At 46.4% G+C, this 20,189-nt stretch overlaps 1 protein-coding gene across 1 annotated transcript in view; it reads right to left on the bottom strand.

Annotated features, from left to right (window-relative positions):
• LOC148074576 (uncharacterized) overlaps positions 1–20,189 on the bottom strand; it is a 114,822-nt gene that overhangs the window by 13,482 nt on the left and 81,151 nt on the right. The window contains 15 exon segments of the mRNA XM_087796064.1: positions 466–561; positions 732–876; positions 3,931–3,976; positions 4,112–4,210; positions 4,264–4,391; positions 4,442–4,587; positions 4,881–5,093; positions 5,147–5,346; positions 5,449–5,575; positions 5,653–5,877; positions 6,034–6,216; positions 6,334–6,459; positions 6,947–7,083; positions 7,393–7,501; positions 8,542–8,710. Coding sequence (XP_087652190.1) covers positions 466–561; positions 732–876; positions 3,931–3,976; positions 4,112–4,210; positions 4,264–4,391; positions 4,442–4,587; positions 4,881–5,093; positions 5,147–5,346; positions 5,449–5,575; positions 5,653–5,877; positions 6,034–6,216; positions 6,334–6,459; positions 6,947–7,083; positions 7,393–7,501; positions 8,542–8,710 — 2,149 coding nt within the window.

A 20,189-nucleotide genomic window follows, 5' to 3' on the forward strand; every position in this document is an offset into this window, starting at 1 on the left:
AAGTACCTGAAGTACCTGAAGTACCCGAAGTACCCGAAGTACCATAAGTACCTGAAGTACCCGAAGTACCCGAAGTTACCGAAGTACCTGAAGTACCCGAAGTACCCGAAGTACCCGAAGTACCTGAAGTACCCGAAGTACCTGAAGTTACCGAAGTACCTGAAGTACCCGAAGTACCTGAAGTACCTAGAGTACCTGAAGTACCCGAAGTACCTGAAGTTTCCGAAGTACCTGAATAACCTGAAGTACCCGAAGTACCTGAAGTACCATAAGTACCTGAAGTACCCAAAGTACCCGAAGTACCCGAAGTACCATAAGTACCCGAAGTACCCGAAGTACCATAAGTACCCGAAGTACCATAAGTACCCGAAGTACCCGAAGTACCCGAAGTACCTGAAGTACCTGAAGTACCTGAAGTACCTGAAGTACCTGAAGTACCTGAAGTACCTGAAGTACCTGAAGTACCTGAGGGGTCGATGGTGAGACGGAACAGGAGAAGGTCGTCCACAGAAAGACACACTATGGGATTAGGAATTCTAGGAGCTTCATCGTCTCGTGATCCTTCAGAGACAGAGATCAAAATAAAGACAAACACCATGACACACACCATGAAACACACCATGACACACACCATGAAACACACACCATGAAACACACACCATGACACACACCATGACACACACCATGAAACACACACCATGAAACACACACCATGACACACACCATGACACACATGTTGTTACCTGAGAGGAATCGATCGATAACCTCCAGTCTGCTCGGAATCAAACCCAAGACTCCGTCGGGATCAAACTGGACCAGATGAGTTTTCCAAACACTCCTGATATGAAGGTCAGGCCCGAGAACGTTTTCCACAGTCTGGAAGAAAAACTACTGTCGTGTTTCTCTGTTGTGTTTCTCTGTTGTGTTTCTATGTTGTGTTTCTCTGTTGTGTTTCTCTGTTGTGTTTCTCTGTTGTGTTTCTCTGTTGTGTTTCTCTGTTGTGTTTCTCTGTTGTGTTTCTCTGTTGTGTTTCTCTGTTGTGTTTCTATGTTGTGTTTCTCTGTTGTGTTTCTCTGTTGTGTTTCTCTGTTGTGTTTCTCTGTTGTGTTTCTCTGTTGTGTTTCTCTGTTGTGTTTCTCTGTTGTGTTTCTATGTTGTGTTTCTCTGTTGTGTTTCTCTGTTGTGTTTCTCTGTTGTGTTTACTATGTTGTGTTTCTATGTTGTGTTTCTATGTTGTGTTTCTCTGTTGTGTTTCTCTGTTGTGTTTCTCTGTTGTGTTTCTCTGTCGTGTTTCTCTGTCGTGTTTCTCTGTCGTGTTTCTATGTTGTGTTTCTCTGTTGTGTTTCTCTGTTGTGTTTCTCTGTTGTGTTTCTATGTTGTGTTTCTCTGTTGTGTTTCTCTGTTGTGTTTCTCTGTTGTGTTTCTCTGTTGTGTTTCTCTGTTGTGTTTCTATGTTGTGTTTCTATGTTGTGTTTCTATGTTGTGTTTCTATGTTGTGTTTCTATTTGAGTTTCTCTGTTGTGTTTCTATGTTGTGTTTCAATGTTGTGTTTCTCTCTTGTGTTTCTATGTTGTGTTTACTATGTTGTGTTTCTATGTTGTGTTTACTATGTTGTGTTTCTATGTTGTGTTTCTATGTTGTGTTTCTATGTTGTGTTTCTATGTTGTGTTTCTATGTTGTGTTTTTATGTTGTGTTTACTATGTTGTGTTTCTCTCTTGTGTTTCTATTTTGTGTTTACTATGTTGTGTTTCTAGGTTGTGTTTCTAGGTTGTGTTTCTATGTTGTGTTTCATCGACCCCTCGTGTTTCTATGTTGTGTTTCAATGTTGTGTTTCTCTGTTGTGTTTCTCTGTTGTGTTTCTCTGTTTTGTTTTTATGTTGTGTTTCTAGTTGTGTTTCTAAGTTGTGTTTCTCTGTTGTGTTTCTATGTTGTGTTTCTCTCTTGTGTTTACTATGCTGTGTTTCTCTTTTGTGTTTCTATGTTGTGTTTTTATTTGAGTTTCTATGTTGTGTTTCTAGGTTGTGTTTCTAGGTTGTGTTTCAATGTTGTGTTTCTATGTTGTGTTTTTTATGTTGTGTTTACTAAGTTGTGTTTCTATGTTGTGTTTTTATGTTGTGTTTCTAGGTTGTGTTTCTCTGTTGTGTTTCTATGTTGTGTTTCTATGTTGTGTTTCTAGTTGTGTTTCTAAGTTGTGTTTCTATGTTGTGTTTTTATGTTGTGTTTACTATGTTGTGTTTCTAGGTTGTCTTTCTCTGTTGCGTTTCTATGCTGTGTTTCTATGTTGTGTTTCCAGTTGTGTTTCTAAGTTGTGTTTCTCTGTTGTGTTTCTATGTTGTGTTTCTCTCTTGTGTTTACTATGTTGTGTTTCTATTTTGTGTTTGTATGTTGTGTTTGTATGTTGTGTTTCTATGTTTTGTTTCTATGTTGTGTTTCTAGTTGTGTTTCTAAGTTGTGTTTCTCTGTTGTGTTTCTATGTTGTGTTTCAATGTTGTGTTTCTCTCTTGTGTTTCTATGTTGTGTTTCTCAGTTGTGTTTCTAAGTTGTGTTTCTCTGTTGTGTTTCTATGTTGTGTTTCAATCTTGTGTTTCCCTCTTGTGTTTCTATGTTGTGTTTACTATGTTGTGTTTCTATGTTGTGTTTCTATGTTGTGTTTACTATGTTGTGTTTCTATGTTGTGTTTCTATGTTGTGTTTACTATGTTGTGTTTCTATGTTGTGTTTCTATCTTGTGTTTCTCTCTTGTGTTTACTATGTTGTGTTTCTATTTTGTGTTTGTATGTTGTGTTTGTATGTTGTGTTTCTATGTTTTGTTTCTATGTTGTGTTTCTCTGTTGTGTTTCTATGTTGTGTTTCAATGTTGTGTTTCTCTCTTGTGTTTCTATGTTGTGTTTCTCAGTTGTGTTTCTATTTGAGTTTCTAAGTTGTGTTTCTCTGTTGCGTTTCTATGTTGTGTTTCAATCTTGTGTTTCCCTCTTGTGTTTCTATGTTGTGTTTCTATGTTGTGTTTCTATGTTGTGTTTCTATGTTGTGTTTACTATGTTGTGTTTCTATGTTGTGTTTCTATGTTGTGTTTACTATGTTGTGTTTCTATGTTGTGTTTCTATGTTGTGTTTACTATGTTGTGTTTCTATGTTGTGTTTACTATGTTGTGTTTCTAGGTTGTGTTTCTATGTTGTGTTTCTATGTTGTGTTTTTATGTTGTGTTTACTATGTTGTGTTTCTAGGTTGTGTTTCTATGTTTTGTTTCTATGTTGTGTTTTTATGTTGTGTTTACTATGTTGTGATTCTATGTTGTGTTTCTATGTTGTGTTTCTATGTTGTGTTTACTACGTTGTGTTTCTCTCTTGTGTTTCTATGTTGTGTTTACTATGTTGTGTTTCTCTCTTGTGTTTCTATGTTGTGTTTACTATGTTGTGTGTACTATTGTGTTTCTCTATAATTAATTTCATGTCAAACACATCCTGAGGATCTTTAGTCAAATCAAAATTCTCTCCACTTTATAGTAAAGGCTTCACACACACACACACACACACACACATCTACACACACTCAAACAAACACACACATCTATAGATATATAGACTTCATTAAACACACACACACATCTACACACACTCAAACAAACACACACATATATAGATATATAGACTTCATTAAACACACACACACACATCTACACACACTCAGACAAACACACACATATATAGATAGATAGACTTAATTTAACACACACGGTGAACACTCACTCATACAAAAGTATACAGAACACACAAACACACACTCACGCACACACGCACACACACACACTCACTCACACACAATCACTCACACACACATGTTGTGTAATTTGTTCTGCTATTTAAATGCAAATTGAATCCTGGGAAAGTGACGCGTCTGAATATGTTTTGATGTTCTCGGCACTTTTCTCACCCTGGTCCAGACCTCAGCGTCTCTGGCTCGGATGCTGAGCCGCAGACGTCCATCAGAGGTGGATCCATCAGAGGTGGATCCATCAGAGGTGGATCCATCAGAGGTGGATCCATCAGAGGTGGATCCATCAGAGGTGGATCCATCAGAGGTGGATCCATCAGAGGTGGATCCATCAGAGGTGGATCCATCAGAACCAGGCCGGGCCCAGAGCTCAGGTAGTCTGGCGAGGCAGGACGAGTCGCACATCTCCTCGGCCGACACGTGTTCCTCACAGTGGCATCTGTGAAGTCCAGCGTCAGACGAGAACCTCGAACATGAATCAAGGATATTTACACGCCGGCCTCTGCGTCCAGAGAACCTCCTCGAGGTCCACAGGTGCGAGCGCAGGAGTGACGTGATGGAGAAACACACTCCCTGGACGACGCCAGTCTCACCTGACCCGCCTCACACCGCGGGTTCATCTGCAGAAACACTTCAGTGAGAAGCTCTGAACACCGTGAAGGACACTGACCTCAGGCTGACAGTCCGAGCGACTGTCGGACGACGAGCTCTTCAAGTCCATCTGGTCATAAAAGACGAACCCAGTCCTGCACAGACACGAGCCGTCGGACGCTTGGAAGGATCTGTTCCTGCCTAGACATGAGCAGGTGGAGGAACCTGAAGGAAACCACAGTGAAGAACAAGGTGTGTGTGTGTGTGTATGTGTGTGTGTGTGCGTGTGCATGTGTGTGTGTTTGTTTTTCTTGTGATTCACCAGTTTAACAGTAAAATGATTTTAATTTAAGTCTAATTTTAACATTTATTGTTAAAAACTTGATCAAAACTCTGACATTGAGGAAAACTTTCTCTGTGAAATGAAAGATCAAGGGAACTGGACGAACCAGACTCAGGTGCGAGGTGAAGGGGGCGGAGCCACGAGCCTTCACTCAAACTGATGCTGAGCTGCTCACCTGGTGGAGAGGTGGAGGAACTACCACATGGAAAACACGCCTTCTGAGCAGGAAGATGGTTGAAGGTGTCGCTCGGACACGAAAAGCAGTCGCTGGTACTTTTAGCGTTTGTGTTGTTGCTGAAGGACCCGGGAGAGCAGGCTGTGGGTCGAGCAGAACCGGCCGGACACACGTAGCCAGCAGGACACGAGCTGCGCTCATAGTGGCTGCTTCCTGTAAACGTGAGGGTCACTCGAGTGTGTGGTCAGAGACGGAGCTGGACGAACCTGCCGGGCAGAAATACCCTGCTGGACACAGGAGGCACTGCAGGTTTGGCGAGAGGTACGGACGGAAGGTTCCGGGCTCACAGGGAGCACAGCTACTATTCTGGGACCCTCTGGACCCGCCAACATGAATGGGCCTGGACCCCCCGTCACAGGACTTCATGGCGGAGCTGTTGGCCGGACAGTAGAAGGGGAAGCGACAGCTGCGAGGACAGAATCCGTGACATCTTCAGTCAGAAGGTCAACAATCCGGGTCTGGTTTCACACAGAAGTCCAGATGAAGAGGCAGATCCTGTTGCACTCACAGTTGTTTGGGCTCATTGAAAGAATCCGATCCCTCCGGACAAATGTGACCTTCAGGGCAGGACTCAGGCTCGGCGGTCCTCGGTCCACAGTAGTATCCGGGCCGGCACAACCTTTCTGACGCGGCACCTGAACAGACATGTGGATCAAGATACTGGTCCAGCCTTGTACACCTGATGGTCCTCCTGCTACACCTTCGTAAGTACCTGCGGGACATTGGTACGAAGATCTGCAGGGGATCCCGTCTACGTTGGGCTGTCCTGTGGCTGATGGGTCTGGACAGAATGTTCCTCCTGCACATGGCTCACATTGACTGGGAGAACCTGCTCCAGGAGTGGACCTTCTGGTGCCGGCAGGGCAGAGAACCGGGGGTCCAGAACCACTGCACCAATGACCAGGTGGGCACGGAGTGTTGGAATAGTTGGAGAGACCTGTGAGGAGAGACTGGACGTAAAGATGCAGTGATTGAGTCGGACATGATTCTCAGGGAGTCGTGGTTTGAGGGATTTAAGTAGAAGAATAAAGATCTTGTCTCTTTGGCCGTTAAAAAGATTCCTCGTCGTATCGAGGGGTCACTGGACACTGACCGGTGCTGTTGCAGAGGAACCCCGGCGGGCACGGGAGGCAGTCGTCCTTCCTTCCTGCTCCAGGAGAGGATCGATAGGTGAACCTTGGACAAGGTCTCGGTCCTGATGTCCCTCCATTAGAACCAGTCCCAGGTAGAGCGTCGCAGTAATGACCAGCAGGACAGTCGTGAAGAAACTTATCTCCTGAAAACAAACAACCATCGAGTATTTATTTGACTGTGAATTCAAACCTTCACTGTGTCAACAATCTGACCTTCTGCATCTTTCAACAAGTACCTGGAACATCTTCTGCGTCCTCACCTCGTTTACACCAGTGTTTAGGTGGACACGCCACACAGTCCAGAAGACTGAGCGCTCCAGCATCGCCTCGGAACGTGTTCTCCGGACACGCCTGAGCCTCTGGTGTTCCCTCAGGACAGTAGGAACCTGCAAGTCATTTATATTTGTGGAGAACTTTTCAGGACCAGGGTCACGAAGAACTTCAACAATCAAGACTCAATACTCTGGTCCTATCAGGTCCAATATGAAAACCTGTTGATACAATGATACCTCACAGGATGAACCAAATACTATTATACCCTGTGATTGTTATTTTAGTTTTTCTTATATCGGATTGTAACTGTTGAAGGTATGTTAATGAAAAACTAAAACAATACTCAATAAAATAGATGCTAAAAGATCAGGACCGAGTCGGGGTGTAAGTCTGGATCAGATCATGAAGGTCTGACCATGAATAGATCTGAAAGTAAGAACCAGAATTTTAAAATGATCCTGAAAGAAACTAGTGAAGAGTTTGAAGGAGAAATGTGAGTTCTTCTACTAGAGCGACTCAGAGTATGAACTGCAGGCGACACACATCCTTCTGGTTTACACACTAAAGTTAAGTTTATATATTATAAATGTCCAGGTGTACCTGCAGGACATGGACCGGCACACGGTTCTGTCCAAACACACTGAGACAAGTTGGAAATGTGTCCGTGTGGCATGAAGTCTTGACTCCCCGACAGGCAAAGATATCCTGCGGCGCACACGCCTTGGATCCTTCCAGCTCTGTGAACACAAACTAATGTCAAACATCATTTCAAAAGGTGATCCAAACTTGATGAAACAGCTTCAGTCAAACAGTTTATTACCAGGATTTCACGGATGTCATTACACGCCTGTTACAGTCACGCACACGTTCATATGGCCAGTGATCCCAGATGAACATCATTCACTTCATTCAACTAATTGAAGGTAATCAAGTCGGCAAGTGATTCTTTGTGCACGTGAGTCACTGGTTCAGAACACATTCTTCTTCTTCTTCTTCTTCTTCTTCTCTCAGTGTGTTCGTGCTTCACGTTCGCTCTGATGCTTCACCTGCAGAACTTTCCAGGAGGACACGCCGAACACTCTCGTTCTTCTCGCAGCCCGGTCTGGTCAGGAGGAGTGAAGGTTCCATCTGGACACGAGTGAGGAACCATTGTTCCTGAGAACGAAGGAACGAAAATGTCACATTTTCAACACATTTCCATCACATTCCAGCTTGTGTTTTCCTTTCATCTATGACTCTGTCACTTTTATAACTACTTTTAAAGACATCGGCATTAAGTATCTTTTGATTTTTGTATCATTATTTTTCTCATAATATTTTTGAAAAATCCAGAAAAAAAACAATATTTTAAAATAAACCCTTCATAACCTCATACCCTCGTTGTTATCACCTTCTTGTATTGTGTTGTTTTTATCCTCCTAGTTTTATTGTATCCTGTGATTTGATTGTTGCTTCTGTCAAATTTTTAGATTTTCAAATAACAAAGAAATGTTTTAATTATTATTATTGTTAGTATTATTTGTTCATTTTAGTGAAACAGCTTTCTACCCTCATTACCTCTGCCAAGGAGATCCATTGATCATGACCTTCTGTCTGTGGTCAATAACTCTTGACTTGATGAGATGTTGATGATGAGACAAGTAAGGGCTGAAAATTTTGATAACGTTGATCCATCTGGATCCATGTTTTAAAGCAGGGGTGCCAACACTTCCTCAGTTCACGAGCCACCTTCAGAACGAGCAGGTCCAGATCCACCTCCCTGACTTCAGGGTTGATCAGATGATGGTCAGTGATGGAAGGATGAGTGGATTTAAACATAAAATTGTCATTAAAGTAGAGATTCTTCTTCTAAACTGTCTTTGATGTCAGTAAATCTATTTCTACAAGACTTTAGTTTCTTTCTGGCTCTTCTTTTCTCAAATCCGTTCTTCGGTTGAAGTAATTATTGCTCTGATTGGTCGACGTGGAGGACGTTCAGTCGGAGATCTCGTCTTCTTATATTTTATTACGTTTTATTATGGGTTTAAAGGATCATTACCTTTCTTGCTGAACACTACTGCCCCCTACTGACCCCTTTGTGTATTTCATGTTTCATGTGTTTCAGTGTAAATATCTTTCTAGTTTCATCCACGTGTCATTTGTCATCGTTCTATGTTTTTGGGTGAAATAATGGTCTGGTCTCAACGTAATCTCACCTGCGGGGCAGAAGGAGTGTGGCGGGCACAGGTGAGGTTCTCCCACCACAGCCTCCTCACAGTAGAATCCAGGGCGACAGGGGATGCATCGGTCTGAGCCGGGCTTGGGCTGGAACTCTCCAGTGGGACACGGCGACGCCATGGCAGAGCCTTCTGGGCAGAAGTGACCCTATAAAGAGTGAACGATGGCATGAGAAGAGTGATGCGTGTGTTCAACGAGGCTGAGGAACCTCAGGAACATGATGAAACCAAAGAGTAGACGAGGCTGAGGAACCGCAGGAACATGATGAAACCAAAGAGTAGACGAGGCTGAGGGACCGCAGGAACATGATGAAACCAAAGAGTAGACGAGGCTGAGGAACCTCAGGAACATGATGAAACCAAAGAGTAGACGAGGCTGAGGGACCTCAGGAACATGATGAAACCAAAGAGTAGACGAGGCTGAGGAACCGCAGGAACATGATGAAACCAAAGAGTAGATGAGGCTGAGGAACCTCAGGAACATGATGAAACCAAAGAGTAGACGAGGCTGAGGAACCTCAGGAACATGATGAAACCAAAGAGTAGACGAGGCTGAGGAACCGCAGGAACATGATGAAACCAAAGAGTGGACGAGGCTGAGGGACCGCAGGAACATGATGAAACCAAAGAGTAGACGAGGCTGAGGAACCGCAGGAACATGATGAAACCAAAGAGTAGCCGAGGCTGAGGAACCGCAGGAACATGATGAAACCAAAGAGTAGACGAGGCTGAGGAACCGCAGGAACATGATGAAACCAAAGAGTAGACGAGGCTGAAGAACCTCAGGAACATGATGAAATCAAAGAGTAGACGAGGCTGAGGAACCTCAGGAACATGATGAAACCAAAGAGTAGACGAGGCTGAGGGACTGCAGGAACATGATGAAACCAAAGAGTAGACGAGGCTGAGGAACCTCAGGAACATGATGAAACCAAAGAGTGGACGAGGCTGAGGGACCGCAGGAACATGATGAAACCAAAGAGTAGACGAGGCTGAGGAACCTCAGGAACATGATGAAACCAAAGAGTAGACGAGGCTGAGGGACCGCAGGAACATGATGAAACCAAAGAGTAGACGAGGCTGAGGAACCGCAGGAACATGATGAAACCAAAGAGTAGACGAGGCTGAAGAACCTCAGGAACATGATGAAACCAAAGAGTAGCCGAGGCTGAGGGACCGCAGGAACATGATGAAACCAAAGAGTAGACGAGGCTGAGGAACCTCAGGAACATGATGAAACCAAAGAGTAGACGAGGCTGAGGGACCGCAGGAACATGATGAAACCAAAGAGTAGACGAGGCTGAGGAACCTCAGGAACATGATGAAACCAAAGAGTAGACGAGGCTGAGGAACTGCAGGAACATGATGAAACCAAAGAGTAGATGAGGCTGAGGAACCTCAGGAACATGATGAAACCAAAGAGTAGACAAGGCTGAGGAACCTCAGGAACATGATGAAACCAAAGAGTAGACGAGGCTGAGGAACCTCAGGAACATGATGAAACCAAAGAGTAGACGACGCTGAGGAACCGCAGGAACATGATGAAACCAAAGAGTAGACGAGGCTGAGGAACCGCAGGAACATGATGAAACCAAAGAGTGGACGAGGCTGAGGGACCGCAGGAACATGATGAAACCAAAGAGTAGACGAGGCTGAGGAACCGCAGGAACATGATGAAACCAAAGAGTAGACGAGGCTGAGGAACCGCAGGAACATGATGAAACCAAAGAGTAGACGAGGCTGAGGAACCGCAGGAACATGATGAAACCAAAGAGTAGACGAGGCTGAAGAACCTCAGGAACATGATGAAACCAAAGAGTAGACGAGGCTGAGGGACCGCAGGAACATGATGAAACCAAAGAGTAGACGAGGCTGAGGAACCTCAGGAACATGATGAAACCAAAGAGTAGACGAGGCTGAGGGACCGCAGGAACATGATGAAACCAAAGAGTAGACGAGGCTGAGGAACCGCAGGAACATGATGAAACCAAAGAGTAGACGAGGCTGAGGAACCGCAGGAACATGATGAAACCAAAGAGTAGACGAGGCTGAGGAACCGCAGGAACATGATGAAACCAAAGAGTAGACGAGGCTGAAGAACCTCAGGAACATGATGAAACCAAAGAGTAGACGAGGCTGAGGGACCGCAGGAACATGATGAAACCAAAGAGTAGACGAGGCTGAGGAACCTCAGGAACATGATGAAACCAAAGAGTAGACGAGGCTGAGGAACCGCAGGAACATGATGAAACCAAAGAGTTGATGAGGCTGAGGGACTGCAGGAACAAGATGAAACCAAAGAGTAGACGAGGCTGAGGAACCTCAGGAACATGATGAAACCAAAGAGTAGACGAGGCTGAGGGACCGCAGGAACATGATGAAACCAAAGAGTAGACGAGGCTGAGGAACCGCAGGAACATGATGAAACCAAAGAGTAGACGAGGCTGAAGAACCTCAGGAACATGATGAAACCAAAGAGTAGCCGAGGCTGAGGGACCGCAGGAACATGATGAAACCAAAGAGTAGACAAGGCTGAGGAACCTCAGGAACATGATGAAACCAAAGAGTAGACGAGGCTGAGGAACCGCAGGAACATGATGAAACCAAAGAGTTGATGAGGCTGAGGGACTGCAGGAACATGATGAAACCAAAGAGTAGACGAGGCTGAGGAACCTCAGGAACATGATGAAACCAAAGAGTAGACGAGGCTGAGGAACCGCAGGAACATGATGAAACCAAAGAGTAGATGAGGCTGAGGAACCTCAGGAACATGATGAAACCAAAGAGTAGACGAGGCTGAGGGACCGCAGGAACATGATGAAACCAAAGAGTAGACGAGGCTGAGGAACCGCAGGAACATGATGAAACCAAAGAGTAGACGAGGCTGAAGAACCGCAGGAACATGATGAAACCAAAGAGTAGACGAGGCTGAGGAACCTCAGGAACATGATGAAACCAAAGAGTAGACGAGGCTGAGGGACCGCAGGAACATGATGAAACCAAAGATTAGACGAGGCTGAGGAACCGCAGGAACATGATGAAACCAAAGAGTAGACGAGGCTGAAGAACCTCAGGAACATGATGAAACCAAAGAGTAGCCGAGGCTGAGGGACCGCAGGAACATGATGAAACCAAAGAGTAGACAAGGCTGAGGAACCTCAGGAACATGATGAAACCAAAGAGTAGACGAGGCTGAGGAACCGCAGGAACATGATGAAACCAAAGAGTTGATGAGGCTGAGGGACTGCAGGAACATGATGAAACCAAAGAGTAGACGAGGCTGAGGAACCTCAGGAACATGATGAAACCAAAGAGTAGACGAGGCTGAGGAACCGCAGGAACATGATGAAACCAAAGAGTAGATGAGGCTGAGGAACCTCAGGAACATGATGAAACCAAAGAGTAGACGAGGCTGAGGGACCGCAGGAACATGATGAAACCAAAGAGTAGACGAGGCTGAGGAACCGCAGGAACATGATGAAACCAAAGAGTAGACGAGGCTGAAGAACCGCAGGAACATGATGAAACCAAAGAGTAGACGAGGCTGAAGAACCTCAGGAACATGATGAAACCAAAGAGTGGACGAGGCTGAGGGACCGCAGGAACATGATGAAACCAAAGAGTAGACGAGGCTGAGGAACCGCATGAACATGATGAAACCAAAGAGTAGACGAGGCTGAGGAACCGCAGGATCATAATGAAACCAAAGAGTAGACGAGGCTGAGGAACCGCAGGAACATGATGAAACCAAAGAGTAGACGAGGCTGAAGAACCTCAGGAACATGATGAAACCAAGGAGTAGACGAGGCTGAAGAACCTCAGGAACATGATGAAACCAAAGAGTGGACGAGGCTGAGGGACCGCAGGAACATGATGAAACCAAAGAGTAGACGAGGCTGAGGAACCGCAGGAACATGATGAAACCAAAGAGTAGACGAGGCTGAGGAACCTCAGGAACATGATGAAACCAAAGAGTAGACGAGGCTGAGGAACCGCAGGAACATGATGAAACCAAAGAGTAGATGAGGCTGAGGGACCGCAGGAACATGATGAAACCAAAGAGTAGACGAGGCTGAGGAACCTCAGGAACATGATGAAACCAAAGAGTAGACGAGGCTGAGGAACCGCAGGAACATGATGAAACCAAAGAGTAGATGAGGCTGAGGAACCTCAGGAACATGATGAAACCAAAGAGTAGACGAGGCTGAGGGATCGCAGGAACATGATGAAACCAAAGAGTAGACGAGGCTGAGGAACCGCAGGAACATGATGAAACCAAAGAGTAGACGAGGCTGAGGAACCTCAGGAACATGATGAAACCAAAGAGTAGACGATGCTGAGGAACCGCAGGAACATGATGAAACCAAAGAGTAGATGAGGCTGAGGAACCTCAGGAACATGATGAAACCAAAGAGTAGACGAGGCTGAGGGACCGCAGGAACATGATGAAACCAAAGAGTAGACGAGGCTGAGGAACCGCAGGAACATGATGAAACCAAAGAGTAGACGAGGCTGAGGAACCGCAGGAACATGATGAAACCAAAGAGTAGACGAGGCTGAAGAACCTCAGGAACATGATGAAACCAAAGAGTAGACGAGGCTGAGGGACCGCAGGAACATGATGAAACCAAAGAGTAGACGAGGCTGAGGAACCTCAGGAACATGATGAAACCAAAGAGTAGACGAGGCTGAGGGACTGCAGGAACATGATGAAACCAAAGAGTAGACGAGGCTGAGGAACCTCAGGAACATGATGAAACCAAAGAGTGGACGAGGCTGAGGGACCGCAGGAACATGATGAAACCAAAGAGTAGACGAGGCTGAGGAACCTCAGGAACATGATGAAACCAAAGAGTAGACGAGGCTGAGGGACCGCAGGAACATGATGAAACCAAAGAGTAGACGAGGCTGAGGAACCGCAGGAACATGATGAAACCAAAGAGTAGACGAGGCTGAAGAACCTCAGGAACATGATGAAACCAAAGAGTAGCCGAGGCTGAGGGACCGCAGGAACATGATGAAACCAAAGAGTAGACGAGGCTGAGGAACCTCAGGAACATGATGAAACCAAAGAGTAGACGAGGCTGAGGGACCGCAGGAACATGATGAAACCAAAGAGTAGACGAGGCTGAGGAACCTCAGGAACATGATGAAACCAAAGAGTAGACGAGGCTGAGGAACTGCAGGAACATGATGAAACCAAAGAGTAGATGAGGCTGAGGAACCTCAGGAACATGATGAAACCAAAGAGTAGACAAGGCTGAGGAACCTCAGGAACATGATGAAACCAAAGAGTAGACGAGGCTGAGGAACCTCAGGAACATGATGAAACCAAAGAGTAGACGAGGCTGAGGAACCGCAGGAACATGATGAAACCAAAGAGTAGACGAGGCTGAGGAACCGCAGGAACATGATGAAACCAAAGAGTGGACGAGGCTGAGGGACCGCAGGAACATGATGAAACCAAAGAGTAGACGAGGCTGAGGAACCGCAGGAACATGATGAAACCAAAGAGTAGACGAGGCTGAGGAACCGCAGGAACATGATGAAACCAAAGAGTAGACGAGGCTGAGGAACCGCAGGAACATGATGAAACCAAAGAGTAGACGAGGCTGAAGAACCTCAGGAACATGATGAAACCAAAGAGTAGACGAGGCTGAGGGACCGCAGGAACATGATGAAACCAAAGAGTAGACGAGGCTGAGGAACCTCAGGAACATGATGAAACCAAAGAGTAGACGAGGCTGAGGGACCGCAGGAACATGATGAAACCAAAGAGTAGACGAGGCTGAGGAACCGCAGGAACATGATGAAACCAAAGAGTAGACGAGGCTGAGGAACCGCAGGAACATGATGAAACCAAAGAGTAGACGAGGCTGAGGAACCGCAGGAACATGATGAAACCAAAGAGTAGACGAGGCTGAAGAACCTCAGGAACATGATGAAACCAAAGAGTAGACGAGGCTGAGGGACCGCAGGAACATGATGAAACCAAAGAGTAGACGAGGCTGAGGAACCTCAGGAACATGATGAAACCAAAGAGTAGACGAGGCTGAGGAACCGCAGGAACATGATGAAACCAAAGAGTTGATGAGGCTGAGGGACTGCAGGAACATGATGAAACCAAAGAGTAGACGAGGCTGAGGAACCTCAGGAACATGATGAAACCAAAGAGTAGACGAGGCTGAGGGACCGCAGGAACATGATGAAACCAAAGAGTAGACGAGGCTGAGGAACCGCAGGAACATGATGAAACCAAAGAGTAGACGAGGCTGAAGAACCTCAGGAACATGATGAAACCAAAGTGTAGCCGAGGCTGAGGGACCGCAGGAACATGATGAAACCAAAGAGTAGACGAGGCTGAGGAACCTCAGGAACATGATGAAACCAAAGAGTAGACGAGGCTGAGGGACCGCAGGAACATGATGAAACCAAAGAGTAGACGAGGCTGAGGAACCGCAGGAACATGATGAAACCAAAGAGTAGACGAGGCTGAAGAACCTCAGGAACATGATGAAACCAAAGAGTAGACGAGGCTGAGGAACCGCAGGAACATGATGAAACCAAAGAGTTGATGAGGCTGAGGGACTGCAGGAACAAGATGAAACCAAAGAGTAGACGAGGCTGAGGAACCTCAGGAACATGATGAAACCAAAGAGTAGACGAGGCTGAGGGACCGCAGGAACATGATGAAACCAAAGAGTAGACGAGGCTGAGGAACCGCAGGAACATGATGAAACCAAAGAGTAGACGAGGCTGAAGAACCTCAGGAACATGATGAAACCAAAGAGTAGCCGAGGCTGAGGGACCGCAGGAACATGATGAAACCAAAGAGTAGACAAGGCTGAGGAACCTCAGGAACATGATGAAACCAAAGAGTAGACGAGGCTGAGGAACCGCAGGAACATGATGAAACCAAAGAGTTGATGAGGCTGAGGGACTGCAGGAACATGATGAAACCAAAGAGTAGACGAGGCTGAGGAACCTCAGGAACATGATGAAACCAAAGAGTAGACGAGGCTGAGGAACCGCAGGAACATGATGAAACCAAAGAGTAGATGAGGCTGAGGAACCTCAGGAACATGATGAAACTAAAGAGTAGACGAGGCTGAGGGACCGCAGGAACATGATGAAACCAAAGAGTAGACGAGGCTGAGGAACCGCAGGAACATGATGAAACCAAAGAGTAGACGAGGCTGAAGAACCGCAGGAACATGATGAAACCAAAGAGTAGACGAGGCTGAGGAACCTCAGGAACATGATGAAACCAAAGAGTAGACGAGGCTGAGGGACCGCAGGAACATGATGAAACCAAAGAGTAGAAGAGGCTGAGGAACCGCAGGAACATGATGAAACCAAAGAGTAGACGAGGCTGAAGAACCTCAGGAACATGATGAAACCAAAGAGTAGCCGAGGCTGAGGGACCGCAGGAACATGATGAAACCAAAGAGTAGACAAGGCTGAGGAACCTCAGGAACATGATGAAACCAAAGAGTAGACGAGGCTGAGGAACCGCAGGAACATGATGAAACCAAAGAGTTGATGAGGCTGAGGGACTGCAGGAACATGATGAAACCAAAGAGTAGACGAGGCTGAGGAACCTCAGGAACATGATGAAACCAAAGAGTAGACGAGGCTGAGGAACCGCAGGAACATGATGAAACCAAAGAGTAGATGAGGCTGAGGAACCTCAGGAACATGATGAAACCAAAGAGTAGACGAGGCTGAGGGACCGCAGGAACATGATGAAACCAAAGAGTAGACGAGGCTGAGGAACCGCAGGAACATGATGAAACCAAAGAGTAGACGAGGCTGAAGAACCGCAGGAACATGATGAAACCAAAGAGTAGACGAGGCTGAAGAACCTCAGGAACATGATGAAACCAAAGAGTGGACGAGGCTGAGGGACCGCAGGAACATGATGAAACCAAAGAGTAGACGAGGCTGAGGAACCGCATGAACATGATGAAACCAAAGAGTAGACGAGGCTGAGGAACCGCAGGATCATAATGAAACCAAAGAGTAGACGAGGCTGAGGAACCGCAGGAACATGATGAAACCAAAGAGTAGACGAGGCTGAAGAACCTCAGGAACATGATGAAACCAAGGAGTAGACGAGGCTGAAGAACCTCAGGAACATGATGAAACCAAAGAGTGGACGAGGCTGAGGGACCGCAGGAACATGATGAAACCAAAGAGTAGACGAGGCTGAGGAACCGCAGGAACATGATGAAACCAAAGAGTAGACGAGGCTGAGGAACCTCAGGAACATGATGAAACCAAAGAGTAGACGAGGCTGAGGAACCGCAGGAACATGATGAAACCAAAGAGTAGATGAGGCTGAGGGACCGCAGGAACATGATGAAACCAAAGAGTAGACGAGGCTGAGGAACCTCAGGAACATGATGAAACCAAAGAGTAGACGAGGCTGAGGAACCGCAGGAACATGATGAAACCAAAGAGTAGATGAGGCTGAGGAACCTCAGGAACATGATGAAACCAAAGAGTAGACGAGGCTGAGGGATCGCAGGAACATGATGAAACCAAAGAGTAGACGAGGCTGAGGAACCGCAGGAACATGATGAAACCAAAGAGTAGACGAGGCTGAGGAACCTCAGGAACATGATGAAACCAAAGAGTAGACGATGCTGAGGAACCGCAGGAACATGATGAAACCAAAGAGTAGATGAGGCTGAGGAACCTCAGGAACATGATGAAACCAAAGAGTAGACGAGGATGAGGGACCGCAGGAACATGATGAAACCAAAGAGTAGACGAGGCTGAGGAACCGCAGGAACATGATGAAACCAAAGAGTAGACGAGGCTGAGGAACCGCAGGAACATGATGAAACCAAAGAGTAGACGAGGCTGAAGAACCTCAGGAACATGATGAAACCAAAGAGTAGACGAGGCTGAGGGACCGCAGGAACATGATGAAACCAAAGAGTAGACGAGGCTGAGGAACCTCAGGAACATGATGAAACCAAAGAGTAGACGAGGCTGAGGGACTGCAGGAACATGATGAAACCAAAGAGTAGACGAGGCTGAGGAACCTCAGGAACATGATGAAACCAAAGAGTGGACGAGGCTGAGGGACCGCAGGAACATGATGAAACCAAAGAGTAGACGAGGCTGAGGAACCTCAGGAACATGATGAAACCAAAGAGTAGACGAGGCTGAGGGACCGCAGGAACATGATGAAACCAAAGAGTAGACGAGGCTGAGGAACCGCAGGAACATGATGAAACCAAAGAGTAGACGAGGCTGAAGAACCTCAGGAACATGATGAAACCAAAGAGTAGCCGAGGCTGAGGGACCGCAGGAACATGATGAAACCAAAGAGTAGACGAGGCTGAGGAACCTCAGGAACATGATGAAACCAAAGAGTAGACGAGGCTGAGGGACCGCAGGAACATGATGAAACCAAAGAGTAGACGAGGCTGAGGAACCTCAGGAACATGATGAAACCAAAGAGTAGACGAGGCTGAGGAACTGCAGGAACATGATGAAACCAAAGAGTAGATGAGGCTGAGGAACCTCAGGAACATGATGAAACCAAAGAGTAGACAAGGCTGAGGAACCTCAGGAACATGATGAAACCAAAGAGTAGACGAGGCTGAGGAACCTCAGGAACATGATGAAACCAAAGAGTAGACGAGGCTGAGGAACCGCAGGAACATGATGAAACCAAAGAGTAGACGAGGCTGAGGAACCGCAGGAACATGATGAAACCAAAGAGTGGACGAGGCTGAGGGACCGCAGGAACATGATGAAACCAAAGAGTAGACGAGGCTGAGGAACCGCAGGAACATGATGAAACCAAAGAGTAGACGAGGCTGAGGAACCGCAGGAACATGATGAAACCAAAGAGTAGACGAGGCTGAGGAACCGCAGGAACATGATGAAACCAAAGAGTAGACGAGGCTGAAGAACCTCAGGAACATGATGAAACCAAAGAGTAGACGAGGCTGAGGGACCGCAGGAACATGATGAAACCAAAGAGTAGACGAGGCTGAGGAACCTCAGGAACATGATGAAACCAAAGAGTAGACGAGGCTGAGGGACCGCAGGAACATGATGAAACCAAAGAGTAGACGAGGCTGAGGAACCGCAGGAACATGATGAAACCAAAGAGTAGACGAGGCTGAGGAACCGCAGGAACATGATGAAACCAAAGAGTAGACGAGGCTGAGGAACCGCAGGAACATGATGAAACCAAAGAGTAGACGAGGCTGAAGAACCTCAGGAACATGATGAAACCAAAGAGTAGACGAGGCTGAGGGACCGCAGGAACATGATGAAACCAAAGAGTAGACGAGGCTGAGGAACCTCAGGAACATGATGAAACCAAAGAGTAGACGAGGCTGAGGAACCGCAGGAACATGATGAAACCAAAGAGTTGATGAGGCTGAGGGACTGCAGGAACATGATGAAACCAAAGAGTAGACGAGGCTGAGGAACCTCAGGAACATGATGAAACCAAAGAGTAGACGAGGCTGAGGGACCGCAGGAACATGATGAAACCAAAGAGTAGACGAGGCTGAGGAACCGCAGGAACATGATGAAACCAAAGAGTAGACGAGGCTGAAGAACCTCAGGAACATGATGAAACCAAAGTGTAGCCGAGGCTGAGGGACCGCAGGAACATGATGAAACCAAAGAGTAGACGAGGCTGAGGAACCTCAGGAACATGATGAAACCAAAGAGTAGACGAGGCTGAGGAACCGCAGGAACATGATGAAACCAAAGAGTTGATGAGGCTGAGGGACTGCAGGAACATGATGAAACCAAAGAGTAGACGAGGCTGAGGAACCGCAGGAACATGATGAAACCAAAGAGTAGACGAGGCTGAGGAACCGCAGGAACATGATGAAACCAAAGAGTAGATGAGGCTGAGGAACCTCAGGAACATGATGAAACCAAAGAGTAGACGAGGCTGAGGGACCGCAGGAACATGATGAAACCAAAGAGTAGACGAGGCTGAGGAACCGCAGGAACATGATGAAACCAAAGAGTAGACGAGGCTGAAGAACCGCAGGAACATGATGAAACCAAAGAGTAGACGAGGCTGAAGAACCTCAGGAACATGATGAAACCAAAGAGTGGACGAGGCTGAGGGACCGCAGGAACATGATGAAACCAAAGAGTAGACGAGGCTGAGGAACCGCATGAACATGATGAAACCAAAGAGTAGACGAGGCTGAGGAACCGCAGGAACATGATGAAACCAAAGAGTAGACGAGGCTGAGGAACCGCAGGAACATGATGAAACCAAAGAGTAGACGAGGCTGAAGAACCTCAGGAACATGATGAAACCAAAGAGTAGACGAGGCTGAGGGACCGCAGGAACATGATGAAACCAAAGAGTAGACGAGGCTGAGGAACCTCAGGAACATGATGAAACCAAAGAGTAGACGAGGCTGAGGGACCTCAGGAACATGATGAAACCAAAGAGTAGACGAGGCTGAGGGACCGCAGGAACATGATGAAACCAAAGAGTAGACGAGGCTGAGGAACCGCAGGAACATGATGAAACCAAAGAGTTGATGAGGCTGAGGGACTGCAGGAACATGATGAAACCAAAGAGTAGACGAGGCTGAGGAACCTCAGGAACATGATGAAACCAA

This window comes from Callionymus lyra, chromosome 7 (assembly GCF_982586985.1).
Source record: "Callionymus lyra chromosome 7, fCalLyr1.hap1.1, whole genome shotgun sequence".
NCBI lineage: Eukaryota > Metazoa > Chordata > Actinopteri > Syngnathiformes > Callionymidae > Callionymus > Callionymus lyra.